The sequence below is a fragment of the Phalacrocorax carbo genome, chromosome 5, assembly GCF_963921805.1.
Source record: "Phalacrocorax carbo chromosome 5, bPhaCar2.1, whole genome shotgun sequence".
In the NCBI taxonomy this organism is placed as follows: domain Eukaryota; kingdom Metazoa; phylum Chordata; class Aves; order Suliformes; family Phalacrocoracidae; genus Phalacrocorax; species Phalacrocorax carbo.
In genome coordinates this window covers 63,804,083-63,824,153 of record NC_087517.1, presented here as the reverse complement: position 1 = coordinate 63,824,153, position 20,071 = coordinate 63,804,083, and the positions used below count along the sequence as shown (strand labels likewise).

Genomic DNA, 20,071 nt, shown 5'->3' with positions numbered 1-20,071 from the left:
AAAAAATGCCAACTCTCCATTTCTGAATTTTTCCATAGATAGTTGTGCTATCTAATTTCACAGCTGAAATCAAGCCACCCCTGGTAACTCAATATCAGAAATGTAAACTCAAAAAGTTACCATGCAACATTCAGTATAAAAAAAAATAATTAAAAAAAAAAAAAATCAATGTTCATCACCAAAACCTGACCACTTCTCAAATAGCCCTACATCAAACATATGTTAAATTACTATACGCAGCTTGCAGGACTTGCCTTTTGCTTATTTGTCCAACGAGATACTTAAACAAGGATTTGTAAAATGAAAGATGATCATGTGTGGTAGGTAGGTGCAGCACTTCCCTTGGGCTTGGAATAGCCGCTTGCCATTGGGAACACGCTCTCTCATCACTGCTAGCAGGGAAGACCAGCTTCATTCTGCCACTAGGAGAAAACCACGAGCCAAACACCGTTCTACAATGGAATCTGCCATGTGGGGCCTGCAAACTGTGTAAAATATTAACTCCCTGTTTGGAAATCTATGCTCTAGAAGTTGTTTTACAAGATAGATTACACTCTCACCCTTCAAGCATTAAACAAAAGCAAGAGTCCGCTCCTTCCACAACAATATCCCTACTGCCCTGATATTTAAAAAAAAAGAAAGTACAAGCTTCCAGTGACGGTACATCATCCTGATTGTAGTGTACATCCATCTTTTTGTCTAATTACTGCATAGCGAAGAACTGTCTTGGCGAGCAGTCTCCCTTCAGCACAAGGTACCGTGGTAGGGACCACTGCTGCAAGAAGCGCTCCTGGTCAGATCCCATCACACACCTCACATAAGATAAGAAAACACTGTATATGGTACATGAAACCACAAGTCAACTGTCCCTCAGTATGACTGACCATTAAATGAACTACATAGCTAACACTGCAGTGTAGAATCAGATCACACAAAGAAAATTTCCATTTTTAGCGCTCAGCTACTGAAATGGGGCCTTACAATTGAAGTACTTGTTACCAGAAGGCTTCTTTATGTGATTAATATGGCATAAAAGAACATTAACGTACATGTGCATAAAAACCAAACTATTTTCTTTCGTCTCCCTCTCAGTGTTTACCACAGGGGCAAGACTGACTCTACAAGGTGTTGTCAATGAAGAAGTAAGGCGAAGAAACGTCCATCTCCTGCCACCCTTGCCGTTGGTGGATCCACAAGCTCACTGCTCTCTCACCTGTGCTGGCCACCCCCGTAACCCACTGCTGGTGAGGCTACACCGAGAAAGAGATGACTGAAAGTAGCTCATTGTTAAAAAAAAACCAAAAACCAATGAATGGACATTTTTAACCCAGACCATTTCAGCGGTATGATCTATACAGCAGCCTCACAAGAGACTCTGCCAACATTAGAGGTGGCAAAGCATGTGGCACAGGAGCAGGAACGAGCAGCTGGGGAGCGGCAGGTTCGGCGCTGAAGTCCATGTATGAAAAGCTTCCCCCCCTTCCAGCCCTGCACATAAACCTACAGGCACAGCTCTTTCCATTCCGACAACCAGCAGTAACCGCACAAGGCCGGTACCTCACACTGAGGGGCTGACGGATTGATTCTGATAGGTATGGAGGCTGCTCTGGCAGCCTGCTTCCACTAGCACTAGAGCTAAACGGGTTTATCACCAATTTAAACCAGACCTGGCTTCCATCTTAGGACAGGGCAATCTGGAAATATAGCAACTAATTGGGTGATGGTGACAAAAAAATTATTTTAAACCTGTCCTACATTTAAAACAATAATAATAATAATAATAATGGCACTTTTATAGCATCAGCCTTCCAGGGATGTCACAGCATTTTTTTAAAGGCAGGTTGGTATTATTCCTTTTTACAATGGCAAAAACAGATTAAGTTTCTGACCTACCTTTTTCAAGCAAGTTTAGCATATTATGACTACACTGCACAGACACAATACAAGAAGCCTAAATTTGAGTTTTAATACAAAACTGCAATCCCTGAGCCCTATATCACCACTGTATGAACATGTCACTTCCAGCATGCTCCACTCAAGCACCTCAAAAGGCTTTAAATATAAGCGTGTCCTCATGAAAAATCTTTACTCTCATTTTACATCTAAGATTTAAGTTTAGAACTTATTTTATGCTTAGATTTGGAAAAATCAGTAACTTAAAATTGTTAAGATCAGCAGAAATCTTTCATTATTTAAACTCACACAGACATAGGCACACACTCCAATAAAAGTTTTCTTAACGACAGTTACAATTCACATCTTTGCAACTTGGCTTCCATTGTTCTACTGCAGGAGAATCAGAAAATGCAATCAGTTAATGGCCCTCTTCTTGAGTGGGGACTATTTATTTTGGGACAGCTTTAAGGATTCTCACCTACAGCTGTTGGCCTCCCCACGCCGCTGCAGGGAGAGCTCAGCTGCTTTCAGGGCAGCTGCTGAAGGGCTACTGCCATTGGCGTAAGAAAAACAGGTTTGTTTTACTTAACTCACTGGTTTGTAAACTGCTGCGTTTCAGTAGCCACCCATGCCACTGAGGGACCAGCGAGGGAAAGGAGAATAAAATCGCACGATTGTGAGACATGACCCCACTAAAAATCCTGGTGTCCAGAAGTAAAGCTCAAGTTTTAACTACACTCTCTCAATGTACTCATGGTTTCACGATTAGACCGCAGATGTAACTTGCTTGTTTCAGGGAGTACAGGGGTTTTTTTCCAATTTATTTCGAAAAATAAGTAGTGAAAAGGAACTTAGGTGGTCTTAAGCTACGTATGCTTCTGTAAGTGTTATTAATGGACAGAGCAACAATTTCCACCAAAACTATGATCCTCTATCACATCATTGTCAACTGAAGTAGCTCGCCCACTCACGCTAGGTACAGCTAACTAGCTTAATCCTGAATCTCCGTATTCTCTCAACCAATATTACTACATGTACAAACTCCGCTATTGTGTAAATGTCAAATCAGTCCGTATTCTACTAATGCCAACTCTTTCCCCCTCCCCCTAAATATCACATGCCCTAAATGAAACAAGTTGAGAATATTACAAATCAAATGCATGATTTCCCACTAATCTCAGGGGGAGTTTATAAAATCCATTAAATGCAGGATGGTTTCCCCAAGAAAAAAAAATATGCAAGATCCTATTTCTCAAGGTTAGCAGTCTAATAAGATCTCTGGGTTTTAACAATTTATGGCTTCGTCACAGTTGAAAGTTTTTCCTTCTGTAATTATACAGCCATATTTTTATATTAATATTGTTACTATATATACACATTTACCCACATTCATACATTTAAATACTTTATTCAACTATATAGGTCTACTAATATAAAACTCTGTTTATACTCTTTGTTTTAAAATAAGAATATACACATGGGGAATTACTCCAGTACAGAAAAGGCAGTAAAATTATGTGGTTACAGGTTGTTCAAGGTACCTCCTGGTATGCCTGAACTCATTCAGAAGACACTTGCTCTGGCACAGAAGCCTTTATCTTTGTTATTCCCCTACTACTGAGTTTAAACCATACTGGAGTTCTAACATGTACTCCAAGTACCCTAAAAACAAGCCACCAAGGCATCCTGGTGAGACCTGAGGAAAGCTAATGAACTCCTCTAAAAGGCTCAGCCTCCAGTAGCTCGGGCTACAGCCAGTTCATCTCCACAAAACTCCCTCATCCTCACCAGCTGAGCTGTCAAAACAGGCATTTTCCCCCTGAAAGTAAATGGGATGTTGTAACCAAAGAGGAAGATTCCTTCCTCTGGTTAAAACCTAAGTAAATAATCTTCCACTGGGGTTTGTCCCATTTTTCTTTTTCTTCCCAGCTCCTTTTCATTGGTCTGCAGAAAAAAAAACAGTGAGACGGGAAGGTTCCACAGAACAGTGCCTCAGTAATTCCTGTTAAATTAAAACGGTTTAAAGACCCACTGTGGTGGCTGCTGTAAAGCTACAGAGGTAAAAGGAAAAAAAAACTTACAAAAAAAGAGAGAGAACGCCCATAGCACATGATGAATACACCTGATGAATTCAACTGTCTTTTAAGTTTAGCCATTTTTACTTTTTTCCTAATGTTTGCGCACGATAGTAGACATTTTCTCTATCCCCTCTACTTTGAGGCTGTGGTTGCACAGGATGAAGCAGCTTCAAGCATACCTGCCCCAGGCTGCCAGCTCTTCCCACGTGAGCCCATCCTGTTCCCAGGCTGCATCCTACTGCTGCTCACTGGTATCGCCGGCACCACTGACCATAGCCTCTTACAGAACACCTCAAGGGTCTGAAGAGGGTGACAAGCTTGTTTTTAAATAAACAAAACAACCCCAACTTATAATACTTGGCAGCACTACACTGAAGGAGCAAGAAGCATTTGCCTCTTGAAGTCACAATACCTGACAAAAAGTAGGAAAGTACAAAGACTTTCAGAAGAATAACATTAAGAAGCAAAGGCAGGTACATTATAATTGTTATTATTTTGCAGTTGCCCTTTAAAGCAGGGACCTAAGGTGATGCAGTTAATTAAAACTAACTGAAAGTAAACATGGCTTGTACAAGGCATTCAAATACAAACACTTTATAACAACCTCAGAAAATAAGTGAAACCTGCGGGTGGGTGCATTGCTTCAAGATGACAAAATATTTAACATGGTATCCCTTTATCCAAAATAATCATACAGTAAAAGTTGTCTTTAGAACACCTGTCCAAACATTAATTAGTAGAGAAATAAAATACAAAGACTGGACAAACTGATCCAAAAGTCGTACTATACCAGAGCCCAAGTAACTGACAAAACTGCTGTCACAGCCAGCCTAAGCAAAGGGAGCCTTAATACACTGTTATTTACCCACTAGTACACTTAAACAGATTCATTAACTAGAGCTGGTGTAAAAATACATCTAATGATGATAAAAGAGAACTGTATCCCTGCTGATCAAACTACACGACACTCATGTGAAAGGCACAAAATGAAAGCGGGAGGAGAGGCGCAGGACACGTGTCCCACGGAACAGGCTGTGTAACGCCAGTAGCGCCTCAACCACCGGGTTTACGCTGGCAACATTCCACAGGCTCTCCATTAACTCTGTGTGAGAGTCAAGCCCAAAGAATTCTGGAACCAGAAATGGCTCAGTATACGCCAAGAATCCGGTTCTCACCTTTGCATGTGAAGACGCATATCCATAAAGAAAGTACTTCTAAAAAAAATTATTTCCTTTAGGAAAGAACATTGTCCTTAAGCTGCACCCAGCTACTGATTTACGGTACGCAGCAGGACCCTGTAGCAATATATTGCCCTGCTAGTCACATACATGTCGTAGTGCTCAGTTCCTGTCTTGCTTTACTCATTTTTCATCATCCCATGACTTTTTAAAGAAATTTTTCACTAGAGAAGAATAAAATCTCCTCAAACTGCCTCTTTAAGAAAATGCATGCATTACTCTAAGATAGCAAAAAAGAAAAGCAGAATGTAAAACCAAATCAAATCAAACAATCCTGGCAGCTGCCGCAACGTGGCACTAGCAAAGATACAATATGGTAAAAAGATCACGGCTTCTTTGTTAATACTGCTTTTACCGATTTTCTGCTCATGTTTCTTGCTCGATGATACCCTCTTTCAGAAATACGCATGCGTCCGTTACAAGACATTGAGAAGACAACTAAGGACCCCCTCTGAAGCTACCACATGCTCTGGTCTCTCCTCCCCAGAAATAACTCTATGGCTCTTATCACACAAACCTGCAGCCATAGTCATACCTTCGCCTCCTTCATCTCCTCTGCCCACAACTGCAGACACCTGGTACCATCCTGTCATTTTTTCTTCAACAGGTTTTCTAAAGCCCATCATTTGCTATCCAGACCTATACCTGCACTCACCTCTTGCACTGCAACGTTGTTTTCTTTGCTTCCATTTTAAGTCTGAGACTAATCCCTTTCCAATTTTTCTAAATTTTTATCTCCCTTTTACTGCACCGCACCCTTCCTTGAAACCAAATTTTAAGAAAGCTGCAGTATTTCAGTTAAAAACCCCTGAAAACACTGTCACTATATTGTACTTCATAGTTTCAATATTTATTTAAATTATACAATCTCTCCAAACAAGCAAGATAATCTTTTAAAACATTTGTCAATATCATTTAAGAGATACACAAATTATTGGGGAAGTAGCTGTATAAATGTTTGTGAGTTTTTGAAACATAGCGTAATTTTTACCATGTTGAATGCCACACTTGGTCCTAAAAATCAGTCCCCGCTGAAATGAATGTCAATAAGGGGTTCTTGAAAACTGCTTTCTAAATTTCTTTTGGTTGTTCTGAATTCATTCTCTGCCTAGAATTTACACTTAAAGTCAGTCAGGAAGTGCAGCCTGGAGTGCAAAACATGCAATGGAAATTTGTTGACAAAAGGTCTGCAAGTGAATCGAGATATGGAAATACTTCCAGAAGAGTTACATCATCATTGCAGTAATTAAATCAAATGTAATTAACAGAAACTTCTTCCACCTTGAAAAGTCACATGCATGACAGACACTTTTCAGCATCCTTCCTCAAGCTGCATTTAGGAAGATTGTAACCACATGAAATCCTATTAGAAGGTGCTGAACTCCTACATTGTGACTCTTCCGGCAGGCTTCTACATAACAAAAATGCAATGAAGTACCGTACAACTTTTCCCCCCTTATTATGCAAAATCCTTATCAAATTCAATAGTGTGACATCGTTCAAAATCCTGACTAACAATGGCACGCAGGAGGTCAAGAGATGTCGTCTTTGTTTTAGTTTCACGTTCTTTTCAGTCTATTAATGTTAAAAGAAAAAGAACCTTCACAGAAATAACCGATAAAGATCAAACCTAACTGAACAATGGGAAGGAAATTCAGAGTCAAAGCTGGCACTCAGCTCCGGAGGCGAGCCATTGGGCCCGGGCACCGTGCGGGCCGCCCAGGGATAACAAGGTGAGGCAAGAAGCCTCCAGCTCCCCGCTTCCCAAGCTTTTGTCCGGGCCGGTTGGGGCCAGGGAGGCCGTTTTATCGCCGCAGTTGTGTTTCTCGGGGGGCAGCGCCGGGCAGCCCCCGACTCCTTTGTGCTGCGGGTTGCGAGTGGAATGCGGCATGCGGCACGCGCTCCACCCGCAACCGGGAGGACAAAGGATTCAGTGATGGGGGGGGGGGACACAATTAGTCCCAATTAGGCCTATTTCACAGCTGAGTGTAAGGGCTGGGGGAAGGGAGAAAATTTTAAAGCGTTGGGTCCCTCAGGCGAGTTCAAGCGAGATCGGTAAAGTGACAAGTTTCAGAAAATGTACCCTATTAGTCATGGCTGGGGCAAGTCCCACCCAGCCGGCGGCACTGCGCCTCAGGCGGAGAGGGTCATCTCCAGGAGGCGATGGAGCCGTGCTTCTCAACCCCGCCACGTAAGCAATCCGATACCCGTTGTGCCTGTTAGCTAACGTGACTGACCAATTTCTCCTGTCTTCAACCCAGTCCTTCAGCAGCAGTTCTCAGTCACAACGCACACGCAGGCACACACGCAGGCACCCGCACCAAGGCAACCTCAGGAATACTCACATATGCACATGCGGAGGCTGGAACCTGCTCTGATTAATGTTGTAGTGCGTGAACGCCTGCGTTGGGTTGGAGCTGTATTCATCCACAGTTATGGTAACTTTGCCTTGTGAAGGAATTCCATGAGCCATCCTTCCTCCTTATGGACATGAGCAGCTCACAACTTCCCAAGGCCAGGAGCGGGGCAGGGCATCGTGTTCCAGGCAGCTCCCGACTCCAAGCAGCTCATCAACTCCGCAGCCCTCTGCCAGGACAGAAAGACAGCACACGCTGCTATAAACTCAAAGGAGATGTAAACATACACAGGTATATTACTCCATCCTCTCCTGATTTCCATTCAAAGACCTTTTTTCTATATTTTGACGTACCCATCACCCAATTCTCTAAGCATTACTATTCACAATTTTTTCTTAATTACCTCACCATTTAACTCCATCATCATTAAATACATCCACAGGATGAATGCTTAAGGCTTTATCTTCTGGGCAGGGGGAATCTGTGGTGAAAGCTCCACTTAAATACTCCACATTTACTATTCTTTATTTTAAATAACATCTTGTGCTAATTGCAACCATGAAAATTCAGGACCCAGTTTCCTGAAGGACAAATGGCTTTCCGCAAATACGCACACTTGATTTCAAGGCCCTGTTTTAGCTTTATGAAATGAGTTACATCTGAGGGACTTATGAGAAGCTGATGCAAAGCAGAAAATGCTGCAGTTGCATAGCAAAAGGTACACCCAAATACCTTTGAATCGAAGTATTTATCTGTCCAGAGAAAAGCCTGTATCTAGACAATGTTAACAAAATATTCACATTATAGTACACCAGCAATGCAACTGGTTTGGATTCATCACCAGACAGTAATGATTTATCTGACAGATTTAAGTGCGATTTTATGCATAAATATTTCTGCATAAAATAAAATACGCTCTTCCCCCTCTATGCATCCCTATCTTTCGCTTCTTCAAAGTACTCTTAAACATATTTTGCATGAAGACTGGAAGCATACAAGCATCAGCCCAACCGCCAGAGGCTTCCCAAACCTGATCTCTCTGTTGAGTTCCCTGCACAGAATCTGAGCTTCAATTTCCTCACTCGATAACCTAAGGATGCCTCAGCTGCCTGCCTTTCAGAAGGATTTTGTGAAAACAGATCAGCTGATGTTTGAAGAATACTTTCAAGATGAGCGGCTCTTTAAAAGCCCTGTTTATGAGGTGGACCCTCAGCTGGGGCACACTACCCGAGCTGCAAGGACTTAAATGAAATCGTGATGCTTTGCATCAGTTGAACCCCCCCACCTTTAGTTGCCACATGCAATAGTGGATTTGTCTATACCATATCTGGTGTGTAATTCCCAAAAATAAATGAGCACTTACTGGGAAGACAAAGAACTAGAAAAGAGAAGAGAATGACTTGATCCCTGAGCATCAAACTAAGCAATATTTCTCCACTGTGATTTTCCTGGACTACCCTCAGCTCCCAGATAGAAATGTGTTTGCCATGTGTAATGTTAAACATTTGGAATCTTTGATTTGTATTTAAAATATATTTTTAATACAAAGACTAATTTCCAGTTTGGCACGAAGCACAAAAAAAAAATGCCCTGCAAATGGCAGATGGCCTGCTATAGGCCATTTATTTTATTATTTTACAACCTCAGGCCTATGTAGGCTTCCATATGTTAGTTGGGTTAAGACATTCCGCAACTTTCATTCCAGTAATTGGGTTCTATTCTTCATCTTCTTTGTTATTGGAGGGGGGAAAAAAATAAAAAAAAAGACAAAGATGAAACTAAACCATAAACTTCCCATTTAAAGACTGAGTCACTAGTGAGACAGTACATCTCCACAACTAAGGTTACGGCCTAGTCTTTGCACCAACCCCCTCTCATAAGAATAAGCGCAATAGTTTCAGGAGTAAAAACGAGCACGGTGAGCTTGATTAAACCACATCTTTGCTGTGTTAGCCTTGATGTAAGATGCATGCAACAACTGCTCACGAATCTTAATGTAGTGGTTACCACACCAAGTTTGCAGCTGTTTCCTTAATTTCCCTTACAATTATATTTTAGTGTTATTTTGCATAACAGTAAAACACAACACCTGCTTCAAATTGCAGTCCTGATCCAAGTACTGTAATTCTTTTGAGATACCTACTACGAAGAGTGTGCAACACAGAGCTGCATAATTGCCCTGCACTGAAAAGTAAATAAAAATGAAAACATCTTCCTGTTAGAGAAATGACTATCGTTAAGAAGAATGGTAGCCATCAAAGCTCCCAGGAAAAAAAAAAAAACACCCTAAGTTTTTCTTTTTCACAGCAAGAACTTTAGCATCTGAATAAATTAAGTAGTGTGAAAATTACATGCCTAATGTTATTTTTTCGCAATTAAAAGCTACAATATAAAACAGCACGTTAAACCAACAACAAAAATATGCTTGGTCTTTCAGAAAATCACACTATTTTCAGCAATCTAGCATAAGAAAGGTCAGTACATTAGATTTCATATTATAGTTCACTCACAGGAAAAAAAAATCCAATTTGCTCATGAGAGAGAATTATACATAAAGATAATAAGCATTTTTACAAGGTTTATAACAATCCATGTTACAGAAAGAAATTACAACTAACTGGCATAAAACAAATGATAAGAGGATACTTGAATAGCTGTATTAAATACTTTAAAGTTGACTTTCGGTAAGATTATAAGTATATAAACCGCAATTGCTTCCTATTGTCCCAATCTTTAACCTTAAGAATGAATCTGTACACTTAAATTAAGACAAAGTCAAACAAAGCATCCTTTTAAAATGAAATTCAACAACAAATGCCAGACTGGGGAAAAAAAAGTAAAATTTGAAGCTGGCTTCCATGTCAGTTCTCTAATTTCCATTTAGGGCTCCACAGAGTACTACAGCTCACCTACCAAAAGTACCTAGTTATTACCTTCTTTACCATGAACTTCTCTGAAGGAAAAATCAAAAAGGAGCCGAACACTTCAAAACTTTAAACACATTTATTTTAGGCCCAAGATTAAAAAAAAAAAAAAAAAGGCTACTTTGAATCACTACCGCTCTTCTGTCTCCAACTGCAATCCCTCTTTGAAGATTACATAGAGGAGATGAGTACAAAAGCATAAAAGTTGCATTATTTTTCACATCTGTCAAGTAAAACAACGCGCTGTACCTTCCGAGCCTCCTGTGGCAGTTTTAAGTTAAGAATGACTAAATGAAAAACCTAAATGAATTTTTTTTTTTTAGCATTTTCCCAAATACAGCTGTTATCCTGGGAACAACCCTTTTCCAGCGTGGATTTGTTCCGAGAGCGAGACGGGAGACGTGCTATGGTACGCCTCGGCTCGGTTTCACAGGTATAAACCGGCACTTTTGCATGAAAGGGCTGACACAAACTGGCGCGCAGCTGATTTTAAATCAGCGTACAACTCCAGCGGCCAAAAACTATCGCAGAATGTGCCCAGATAAGTAATTTTAAAACGCAACGTTACGTTTCCCGGGGAGCTACACCAGAAGCTCTACGTATGCACACGCAGATGCGGGCACGCCAGCAACGCATCTCCCCCAAATCAAATATTTACGCCTTCCTCATCTGAATTTCAGAAATTTGCCTCCTGGCTGGTCTCGCGCTGCAAAAGAAAATCGTGAAAGGCGGGAGACGGAAAGGGTTAATCCCGTGTCAACACCTTCTGTTGATACATCCACTATCCCGACACTGTTACAGCAACAAAACACGTTGCACCCACCCGCTATAACACCCCTCCCCCCCCGCTCATCGCCCCCCGCCCCAGGGACCATTTAGCAGCTGCCCCCGCGATGCCGCGCTGCAGTTTGCGGCCAAGTCTGGGCTCCCGCCGACCCACCGGCTCCCAGGCGGAGGCACCGGGGGGCCGGACCCCGACTGCCCCCCGCCGCCGCCGCCGACCCCCAGTACCTGGCCCCCGCCGCCTCCCGGGCCGCCCCCCGGGCCGCCCCGGCCGCGGCCCCGCGGGGCGCCGGGCTCGCCCCCCCGGTGATTGATGGCTCCGGGCGGCCAATGGCTCCGGCGCGGCCCCGTCCCGGCGTGTGCCGCAGCCCCCGCCCCGCGCCCCCTGCCCTGCCCTGCCCCCCCCCGCCAGCGAGGGGGCATTGCTGCAGTTTTTGTGCCATACGCGCCACGGCGCCCGAAGTTCACATCCCGCCCCCCCCCCCCCCGCAACTGCCACAGCGCCGATATGGTTTTTATTTGGGGGGTGAGGGGGGGAAGGATGCTCGGGGGAGGGATGCAATAAACTCCACAGCGAGCCGCGGAGGAGCGCGGCGGGAGGGGGGAGATGCCCGCTGCTTTTCATCCCGGCAGTGCCAACTGCGCCGTGCCCCCCCGCACCCCCGGAAGGTTTCCGAGTGCTTGAGGCCTCCGGGATCAGGGTTTCAAAGCGGGTTCTCCCGCCGGCGAAACGGAGCGGGGAAACTCCGCCGGGGAGCGGCGAAGGAACCCGCTTTACCCCTCCGTACTTTTGCGGCGTATGTGTCCCCCCCCCTTCTCCTCGCACCCACCCACCCCCCCGGGTCCCTCCGCGCCGGCGGCCCCGTCCCCCGCCGGCTGCTCGGCGCTGCCGCTGGCCCCAGCCAGCACAAAGCTCCCCGGCCTACCCTCCCGGCCCCGCCGCGGCGCCCCCCGCCCCGACCCCGAGCAGGAGCCGGCACACCGCCTCCCGCCCCCGGGGCCGCTTGCAGCGCTGCAAACCGGCCCCCCACCCCAGCCCCGCCACCCCGGCCCAGGAGCAAGGCGGCGGCGGCGGAGGGCAGCGGGGGCACGGCCTGGGGGAGGAGGGCAGGGCAGGCTCGCTTAGCGCCGCCGAAACAGCCGCCTCGGCTGCGGGGAAGCGCCGCCGCCGCCGCACCGACCCGACCCAGCGGTCTCGGGGCGGTCACGCCGGGGGAGGCAAGGAGAGCAGGCGGCCAGTTTTATCCTTATTATTGTTTGTAGAAGGCTGGCCCCGGCGCCGCCGCCGGAGCTCCTGCCCGCCCGCTGCCCCCCCCCGCCGCCGCTCTCGTCCATGACACGGCACCTCTAACCCGCCGCTTTGTGCGCCGCTGCCCCCCGCCGCCCCCCCCCCCCGGCGGGCAGGCACCGACCCGGGGCCGCTCACCTTCCCTCCGCCGCGGGCGGGTCGGGGATGCCTTCAGCGCGGGCAGCGGGGCCGCTCCATGGGGCTGCGGGGGCGCGGCCGGGGCAGAGCCTGCGCCCGACCCCGCCGCGGTGCCCGGCGGCGACGGCGGCCTCGGCCCGGCTCCGGGTGCGGGTCCGGCTGCGGGCGTGGGTCCGGCTGTGGGTCCGGGGCGGCGGCGAGGGCGGCGCGGTGCAGTGAGCGGGACTGCCACTGGGGTCAGGGAGCAGGCACCAGGAAACACGGCGGCCACGGAGCGCTGCTCGCACACGCACACACACACACACACACACGCACAGCTCCTCCCGCTGCCTCGCACTTCACCCCCCCGGGCAGGGAGGGAGGGAGGAATCGCTGCTGCGTTTCCCAAGTGCGGCACAGCCTCCCCCCGCCGAGCCGGCGGGAGAGGCCGGCGGGAGCAGGGCTCCGGCGGGAGCAGGGCTCCGCAGCCCGGCCGGGCTCGGGGGGGGACCGGCAGCCCCAGCCCCGGAGGCGCGGGGAGGGCAGCGCCCGGGGGGCCGCGGCCGCCCCCCGGCTCGCACCGCTCACCCGCAGCCGGCCCGGCACCGCGCGTCGCTGCTCGGCTCGCCCTCTGCCTAAATAAATGATCAAATAAATAAATAACAACAATTTTAAACCCAAAATCCTGGAAACATGTTTTCACATCTCCCCGCACCTTTCATCATCAGGTATGAACGCAGCGCTGTGCGCCTTCGGTAGATGAGCTAACCTCAGCAACCAGAAAAAACAACATAAAGAAACGCTACTGTAGGGTTAGCCTTTGAGGCTGCACGTTATCTTGGGGTAATTGGGGCTTTCCTATGGAGAGATAGAATCAGGGAGGTTGCTGTTGTCTTTTTTGGTTTGTTTTTTATTTTTCGGTCTTTTTTATCCAAAATCCACAGCAATTGTGTCAACAGCCACAACAGTAACAAAGTAGAGATTAGAGGCGTTTGTTGTTTTATCTTCAAGACAGCAAACGGGGGGGACTTCCAGAGTCAAACACTTACAATGGGGAGAAAAAAAAAGAAACAAAAAAGAAGAAAAGGAAAAAAATCCAAATTATTCCGAATAATCGAGCTGACAGAAAACAAAACCTCCGAACAGGCCCCTAACAGTAAGTTGTGTCCTACATATTTTAAATAAGTAATTTTGACTCCGGCCAACCTTTGGATATGCATGGCAACTAGGCAGGTTTTCCTTTGTTGCTGAAAACAATGAGAAGGGTCCCCAGTATTGCCAGACAGAAATCCACTAGGATGGATTGTCCTCTTTAGAAACATGGCAAATTAAGAAAAATCAACCCAAAAAAAGATCAAACGGTGGAAGTTTTTTCCAAATGCAATATTAGACCTTTCAGTCTGATTTTTTTTTACTGTTGTTATTTTCCCTTTCAATAGAAGTAAGCACTGTGAACCGCCAAAGGGAAATTCCTGTTTCAGACAAAATGGCCCACAGATGAGTCGTCCTCCCCACCAAATCAAAGCAACATTTCTGGGCAATCTTTGCCTGGAATGGAGTCTGAGGCCATAGTTTCACAAATATCATTAGCTGACTTACTCTGATGCTGCTGTAAAATAAGCAACCCAGCATTCAGCCCGCTTACCCCACTCCTGTCCCTGCGCTAGCCCTCGTGTGAGAACTGGGAACCCTACCCGGGAAACCAACCCCATTAGCACCAGGGAAAAGCAGTCTGGTTTGGGTGGATCGGTCTCCCCGCCCCATCCGCTTCATAACTGCACAAATGCTTCTGCTGGAACAAGGCAGGGGGCGAGGTGAGCACCTGGGGACACAAAGAGGACAGGATAGCTTCACTGGTACCACTGCCAGCTTAAATATAAAAGCATGGGGTGAAAGGGTGAGGAGAAGCGGGTTTGATCCCGAACCTGCAGCATCCCTTCTCTGCAGTAGCAGGACTTCTCCTGTATTTGTGTCCTTCATACCACACCTGGAGCCCCCAAGCACTGCAAAAATGAGCTTCTAGCACAGAGGCAGAAACAGGGTGGAAGCCTGGGTAGGTGACTGGACTGGAAATTAGAAAGCCCAAAGACCTTCCCTCTGATACCTTGTATGGTGAGAGACAAATCAGGCATTACCCAGGCACCTCAGTGTCCTAGTGCTGAGGTAAACGTTTACCTAATTCACTAGTCTGTGTATAAAGCAAGAGATGTGGCCTAAAAGTTAGCAGTACTTGGGGTTTGCTTATAGGAATCCACAGTGGGACCTGATCCTAAGGTCACATCTTTTTCACAATACTAATGCTCAGCAACGACAGCAAGCTATAATACAGTCATCAGAGCACTGTTTTTAATATATGACTTGACAAACTCTGAAACATTTTCTGTCAAGAGCATATAACGAAACTCTTCCTTTTTACAAACTGCTTGGTTTCTGTTTCCCTGAGAACAGTATGCTTTCCAAAGATATACCCACTTTAGAAACATGCTGGCCCTGGACTTGCTCAAAGAAGGAAAAAAATATTTTTCTTAAATTGATTAGAGGGTTTTCTGAGGAAAAGAGCTGCATTTTGTGGCCTTTCTTCTCTAATTCACGGAGCAGCATCAAAATGTACAGAAAAAGAAAACATCTTTATTTTGGCTGGAACGTGTATTTATTAATACACACTTGACAAGAGGATCTCGGATAAATTTGAAAACTTAAATACTAAACAAGCCATTTATTGTGAGTGTCACAGGAGTGATTTTTCTAGTTGGATGAAATTCAAAACAGTGAAGAAGCAGTTTTTGCTAACTTTAATACTTCCTATTCGTAAAGTTAAGTGTATGTTATATATGAAACCTTAGTCATGTTCTGAGTTTGCGTTGATTTTGTTTTTTTATTTTTACAAACCCAAAGTGAGTATCATCAAATGAACAGATGTAGCAGACATGTTAAAAATTATAAAACACAAAAGTATCACAAAAAGCATACAGAGTCTTCAAAATCCATTATGTCATCTCTTAACACACCTCATAGGTACCTGTGCTGGTTTTGGCTGGGATAGAGTTAAATTTCTTCATAGTACCTGGTAGGGGTCTGTGTTTTGGGTTTATGATGAAAACAGTGCTGATAACCCAGGGATGTTTCAGTCACTGCTGAGCAGGGCTGACACAGAGTCAAGGCCTTTCCTGCCCCTCACCCCACCCCACCAGCGAGCGGGCTGGGGGGGCACAAGGAGCTGGGAGGGGACACAGCTGGGAGACCTGACCCCAACTGACCCCAGGGATGTCCCACACCGTATGGCGGCATGCTCAGCATATAAAGGTGGGGGAAGAAGAAGGAATGAGGGGACATTCAGAGTGATGGCGTTTGTCTCCCCAAGTCACCGTTACGTGTGACGGAGCCCAGCTTGCCTGGAGGTGGCTGAACTCCTGCCTGCCCATGGGAAGGAGGGAATGAATTCCTTGTTTTGCTTTGCTTGAGTGCACGGCTTTTGCTTTACCCATTAAACTGTCTTTATCTCAACCCAACAATTTTCTCATTTTTACTCTTATGATGCTCTCTGCCATCCCACTGAGGGGGAGTGAGTGAGCAGCTGTGTGGGGCTGAGTTGCCATCCAGGGTTAAACCACAACCATACCACTGTCTCCAGTTTCTGCCAAGCACAAGACAGAGCTAACAACTTCTGAGACACACATAGGGTACTCCAGAGTAGGCATGGACACCCACCTCACTTTGCTCTTTGCCTTGGGGAAAATCTTCCCTAAGTATCTGCAAAGCAATACAAGAAAGTATCATTTAAAGCCCACCTCTGAGAACTTATTCCTTAAATAATAAGATTTTTTGAGTGATCTTTTACACAGAAAGGAATTTTTAAAAACCCTAAAAACCTTTCCAACTGTATATCATGACAGTGGTCTGTGGTTACAATACTGTCCTGATACAGATCCTACCTGGTCAAGATGTACTGTGTCATACAGTGCATTACTGTGCCCCACAATTTGCTGCTTGTTGCTTGTTGAGAGTACTCTCAGACTAAGCTCAAGAATATGCCATCGTCTGACCAAAGGAGGGAAGACCTGATTACAAGGCCACGTCTCACCATATGAAATGATGAACAATGCTACTTCAAGGGTGTCTCCACCACTGCCCCGCTCTTCTGCCACTTCTGCTCCCATACTTCAGGGATGCAAACCGCACAAGAACAACAAATTCAGTTTTTAAAAAAGCCTCCTTCCAAAAAGGCAGAAAGGGGGTTGAGGCAGGTCACTTCCCCAGCCTATCCCACAGCACAGTCTCTTGCATGCTTAGGCAGGCGTGACAGAGAGTGCCACAGGCTGCAGTGCAGGACCAAGACGAGCATATTGTATGCTACAGTTTCAGGAAAAGTTAGGCCAGTGTTTCACACTATCTTTTCATTTGGACACAGTATCAGAGAGGTTTCATTTGTTTCAATACATGTATTCCCTGGATTTAAGACCAGAGCATCAAGGGTTCATGTTTGTACTGCAGACAGAATTCCGTGTCAGCCTGCAGAGCCTGGCTGGGGCTTGCTGGTACCCTACTAGACAATGCATATTTTGATTTGTTAACATTTTAAGAAAGTAGACAGCGGACAACCACTGGTAGCAATCTACACTGAAAGTCACTGGACTCACCATATGCTAATATAGACCACTGCGATTCTGCCAAAAACTATACCTTAACAGGCTTCTTCCCCTCATTAAAGCAGACACTCTCCAGTAACTATGGACAGAAGACAACAGGGGAAAACTGCATTAGCTTAGGCTTCGGCCCCACTGTGCAGATACTACATTCCAAATTTGCAGAATGTAGTTGGATAGATTAAAAGTTCTCCATTGCTCTCTTCCTCCATTTGTAGCCCGTAAGTCACAGAGCATTTGGTGTGCATGCTGGCCAACATGAAAACAACAGAAAAACACAGTATTAGATATAAAGGCCAAGAAAAACAAAAAGAAAAAAAAACCCCCAGGATTCCAACATTGAAGACACAAACTGGTTTTTTAGCTCTGGGAACTTCTTTCCCTTAAGAAAATCACAGAGTGGAACCAGCAGCTAATTACATCCTAATAAAAAAAAAAAAAGCCTCTTGGCTTTTGATTTTTGTAATCTCCATGCTATGAATTTTTATCTGACTTTTTCTCTCACAGACACGGGCCCATACACTAACCTGTTCAACACTACAGCAAACATTACACCTTCAGGAAGGATCCACGGCCTCTCCATAGAAGCGCACCAGCTTTTGGAGAAAAAGGACAATTCTCCAAAGGAAGCGAAACCCGAGCTTTCTGTCAGAATCTGCAGACGGAGAGGAGCATGTCACTATAATGCTGATAGAGCATCAGGTAAGACTACTGAAGGGAATACCACTAGTTGTCCTCTGGACATTCTTTTTATATTCGATGGACCAGAACACTGTCACAGGATAATGGTTGTCTGCTGCCTTGCCCCGATTAAGTTAAATTAAATATTTGATTGGAACTTTCCTACTTGCCCTCCGTAGAAACAAAAAGTGACGCAAAAAAAGTGGTAGGAGAGTCATTTGCCCTTCTAAAATCTCCCAGTGTAACTGCTAGTCAAGGTACCCAGAGAAGAAACCATTCCTATTAATTTTTGTTCTTGTCATTTTGAGCATTCCATCAAATATTCTGTTTTCAAAATTGAGAAGGATGTATGGCTGATTTATTCTTCCATAACAGAACAGGCAGTGACTTCAGTTTTGTACGTACATAAAGATGCAAGCACTGTTTGATACACAGCAGTGACTGCAAAGACATTACTGCAGGACCCCCCAGACACTGGAGGCTCAGGGCGTGCTACCAGGAGAGGTTTTTGGTGGTCACCTTCTGGTCAGTGAGCTGTGGCAGGGAATACGCAACTGTAAGAGTAATGTGAGGTGCTCAAACATCCTATTTACTGCATATCAGTTTACCTGTTTAGGAGAAGGTAGATGCCTTTTTCCTCAAGTGATCATTTTATCACTTAACTTTTCTACAGTGCATTGAGTCAAAGCAACGCATGAGAAAACCTTCAGTTTAATTCAGCTGCAGCTCAGGCACTCAGAGATCATTGTACCAAATAATTCCAAAACTTGAAGGTCTGTCAGGAAACAGGCATTTAGTACTACAGTAAAGAGTATGACAAACCCCTCCTCTCCTTGACCTTTGACTTACTCAACAACCCCCTCCCCTCTTCATCCCATAGATTATCTCATCCTGTGGCAGACTCTGTCCACACTACATTTCTGTTCCTGGGTGTAAGATGAACTGTGTCCCATGAGTTTTGAGAAGTCATAGTGATATCAGAAAGCTTCCTGTCTACACTCTCCCTCTACCCATGCCCTCCTGACTTCAGAGAGAAGATTCAGTGAAGTGGGTCTATATCACGTTGGGTGCATTCTGCAAATGACAGACTCCACGAACTGAATTCCTGCAGACAGAGGAAAATTCTTCTCTCTATCCCTGAGAAGAGGCCCCATTGCACTGAAAGTTATGTATGAAATTCTCAACATCAGTCAAAATTCCACTTGGAAAGCAAACTGCAAAATTGGAATAGATCTTAGCTCACAGTGCAAGTAAAGCAATTTACATGGTGGTGCCAGAGCGAGAATATTTCTCCTATGCTTGAAGATTTTAATTTTTTTTTAGAAGACTACAGATTTAATGGCAATTCATCTGATGATGATGATGACTGTTGTCAACAGTTACTCAGAGTTAACCTCTTTACATCTAAACAAATAGAGCTTCACTTCACGCCTTGCATAATTAACTCTGTGCTTTTGACAGACATAAAGAACCATGGTCTCCAGCACATCTACATCTAGTTCCAGTTTATGGATTCCAAATTACCTTTGGGTGAGGAACATGGTCCCTTTGCAGAAAATTGTAGGGAACTGTAGGAGGAACATAATGGAAAGCCTTTAAAGGGGTCAGGCGTTGCAACGTGGAGATCTTTCCAATTTGAGCGTGAAGTTAAGAACAAGACTCCCTAAAGGAAGGAAAAGACTTTCGCGGTCATTCCCAGGAGCCTTGTCACTTTGCATGTCCCCAGTAACACTGCTGATCTGAAGGTACATGTAAACCTAGAGCCTGAAGCCAAAATCTTTATTTTATGTTAACTACCATAATTATCAAACTCTGATGTACAGAAAATACAGTTCAGATGCTTATGAATCTTCCCATTCTGTGGTAAAAGAGCAAAGCTTGAATTCACATGCAGTGCTTTCTTATGTAAGACAGGCTTCTGGAAACATATGGGTAAAATCTTATGGTATAATCTCTAGTTAATGTTAACTTTTATCCCTTGATTGGATGTTTTAAAGTCAATATCCCATAGCAGTTATTATCTAGCTTTTTAATGCATCCAGGCTGAAAACACTTGCTAAGAACAG

The 20,071-nt window shown here is 45.1% G+C and overlaps 1 protein-coding gene across 2 annotated transcripts in view; it reads right to left on the bottom strand.

Moving 5' to 3' along the window:
- The window catches only part of MPPED2 (metallophosphoesterase domain containing 2), a 108,520-nt gene extending 95,412 nt beyond the window's left edge, over window positions 1-13,108 (bottom strand). The window contains exons 1-2 of one of the 2 annotated variants that reach the window (XM_064452820.1): window positions 12,703-13,108; window positions 7,558-7,798 (exon numbers count right to left, since the gene is read on the bottom strand). In XM_064452820.1, the coding sequence (XP_064308890.1) occupies window positions 7,558-7,685 (128 nt within the window). In that variant the 5' untranslated portion in view covers window positions 7,686-7,798; window positions 12,703-13,108. Of the gene's footprint in view, window positions 1-7,557; window positions 7,799-11,365; window positions 11,423-12,702 lie in introns of those variants that run through there. The other variant, XM_064452821.1, reaches the window with a different exon arrangement.
- Window positions 13,109-20,071: the final 6,963 nt, after the last annotated feature.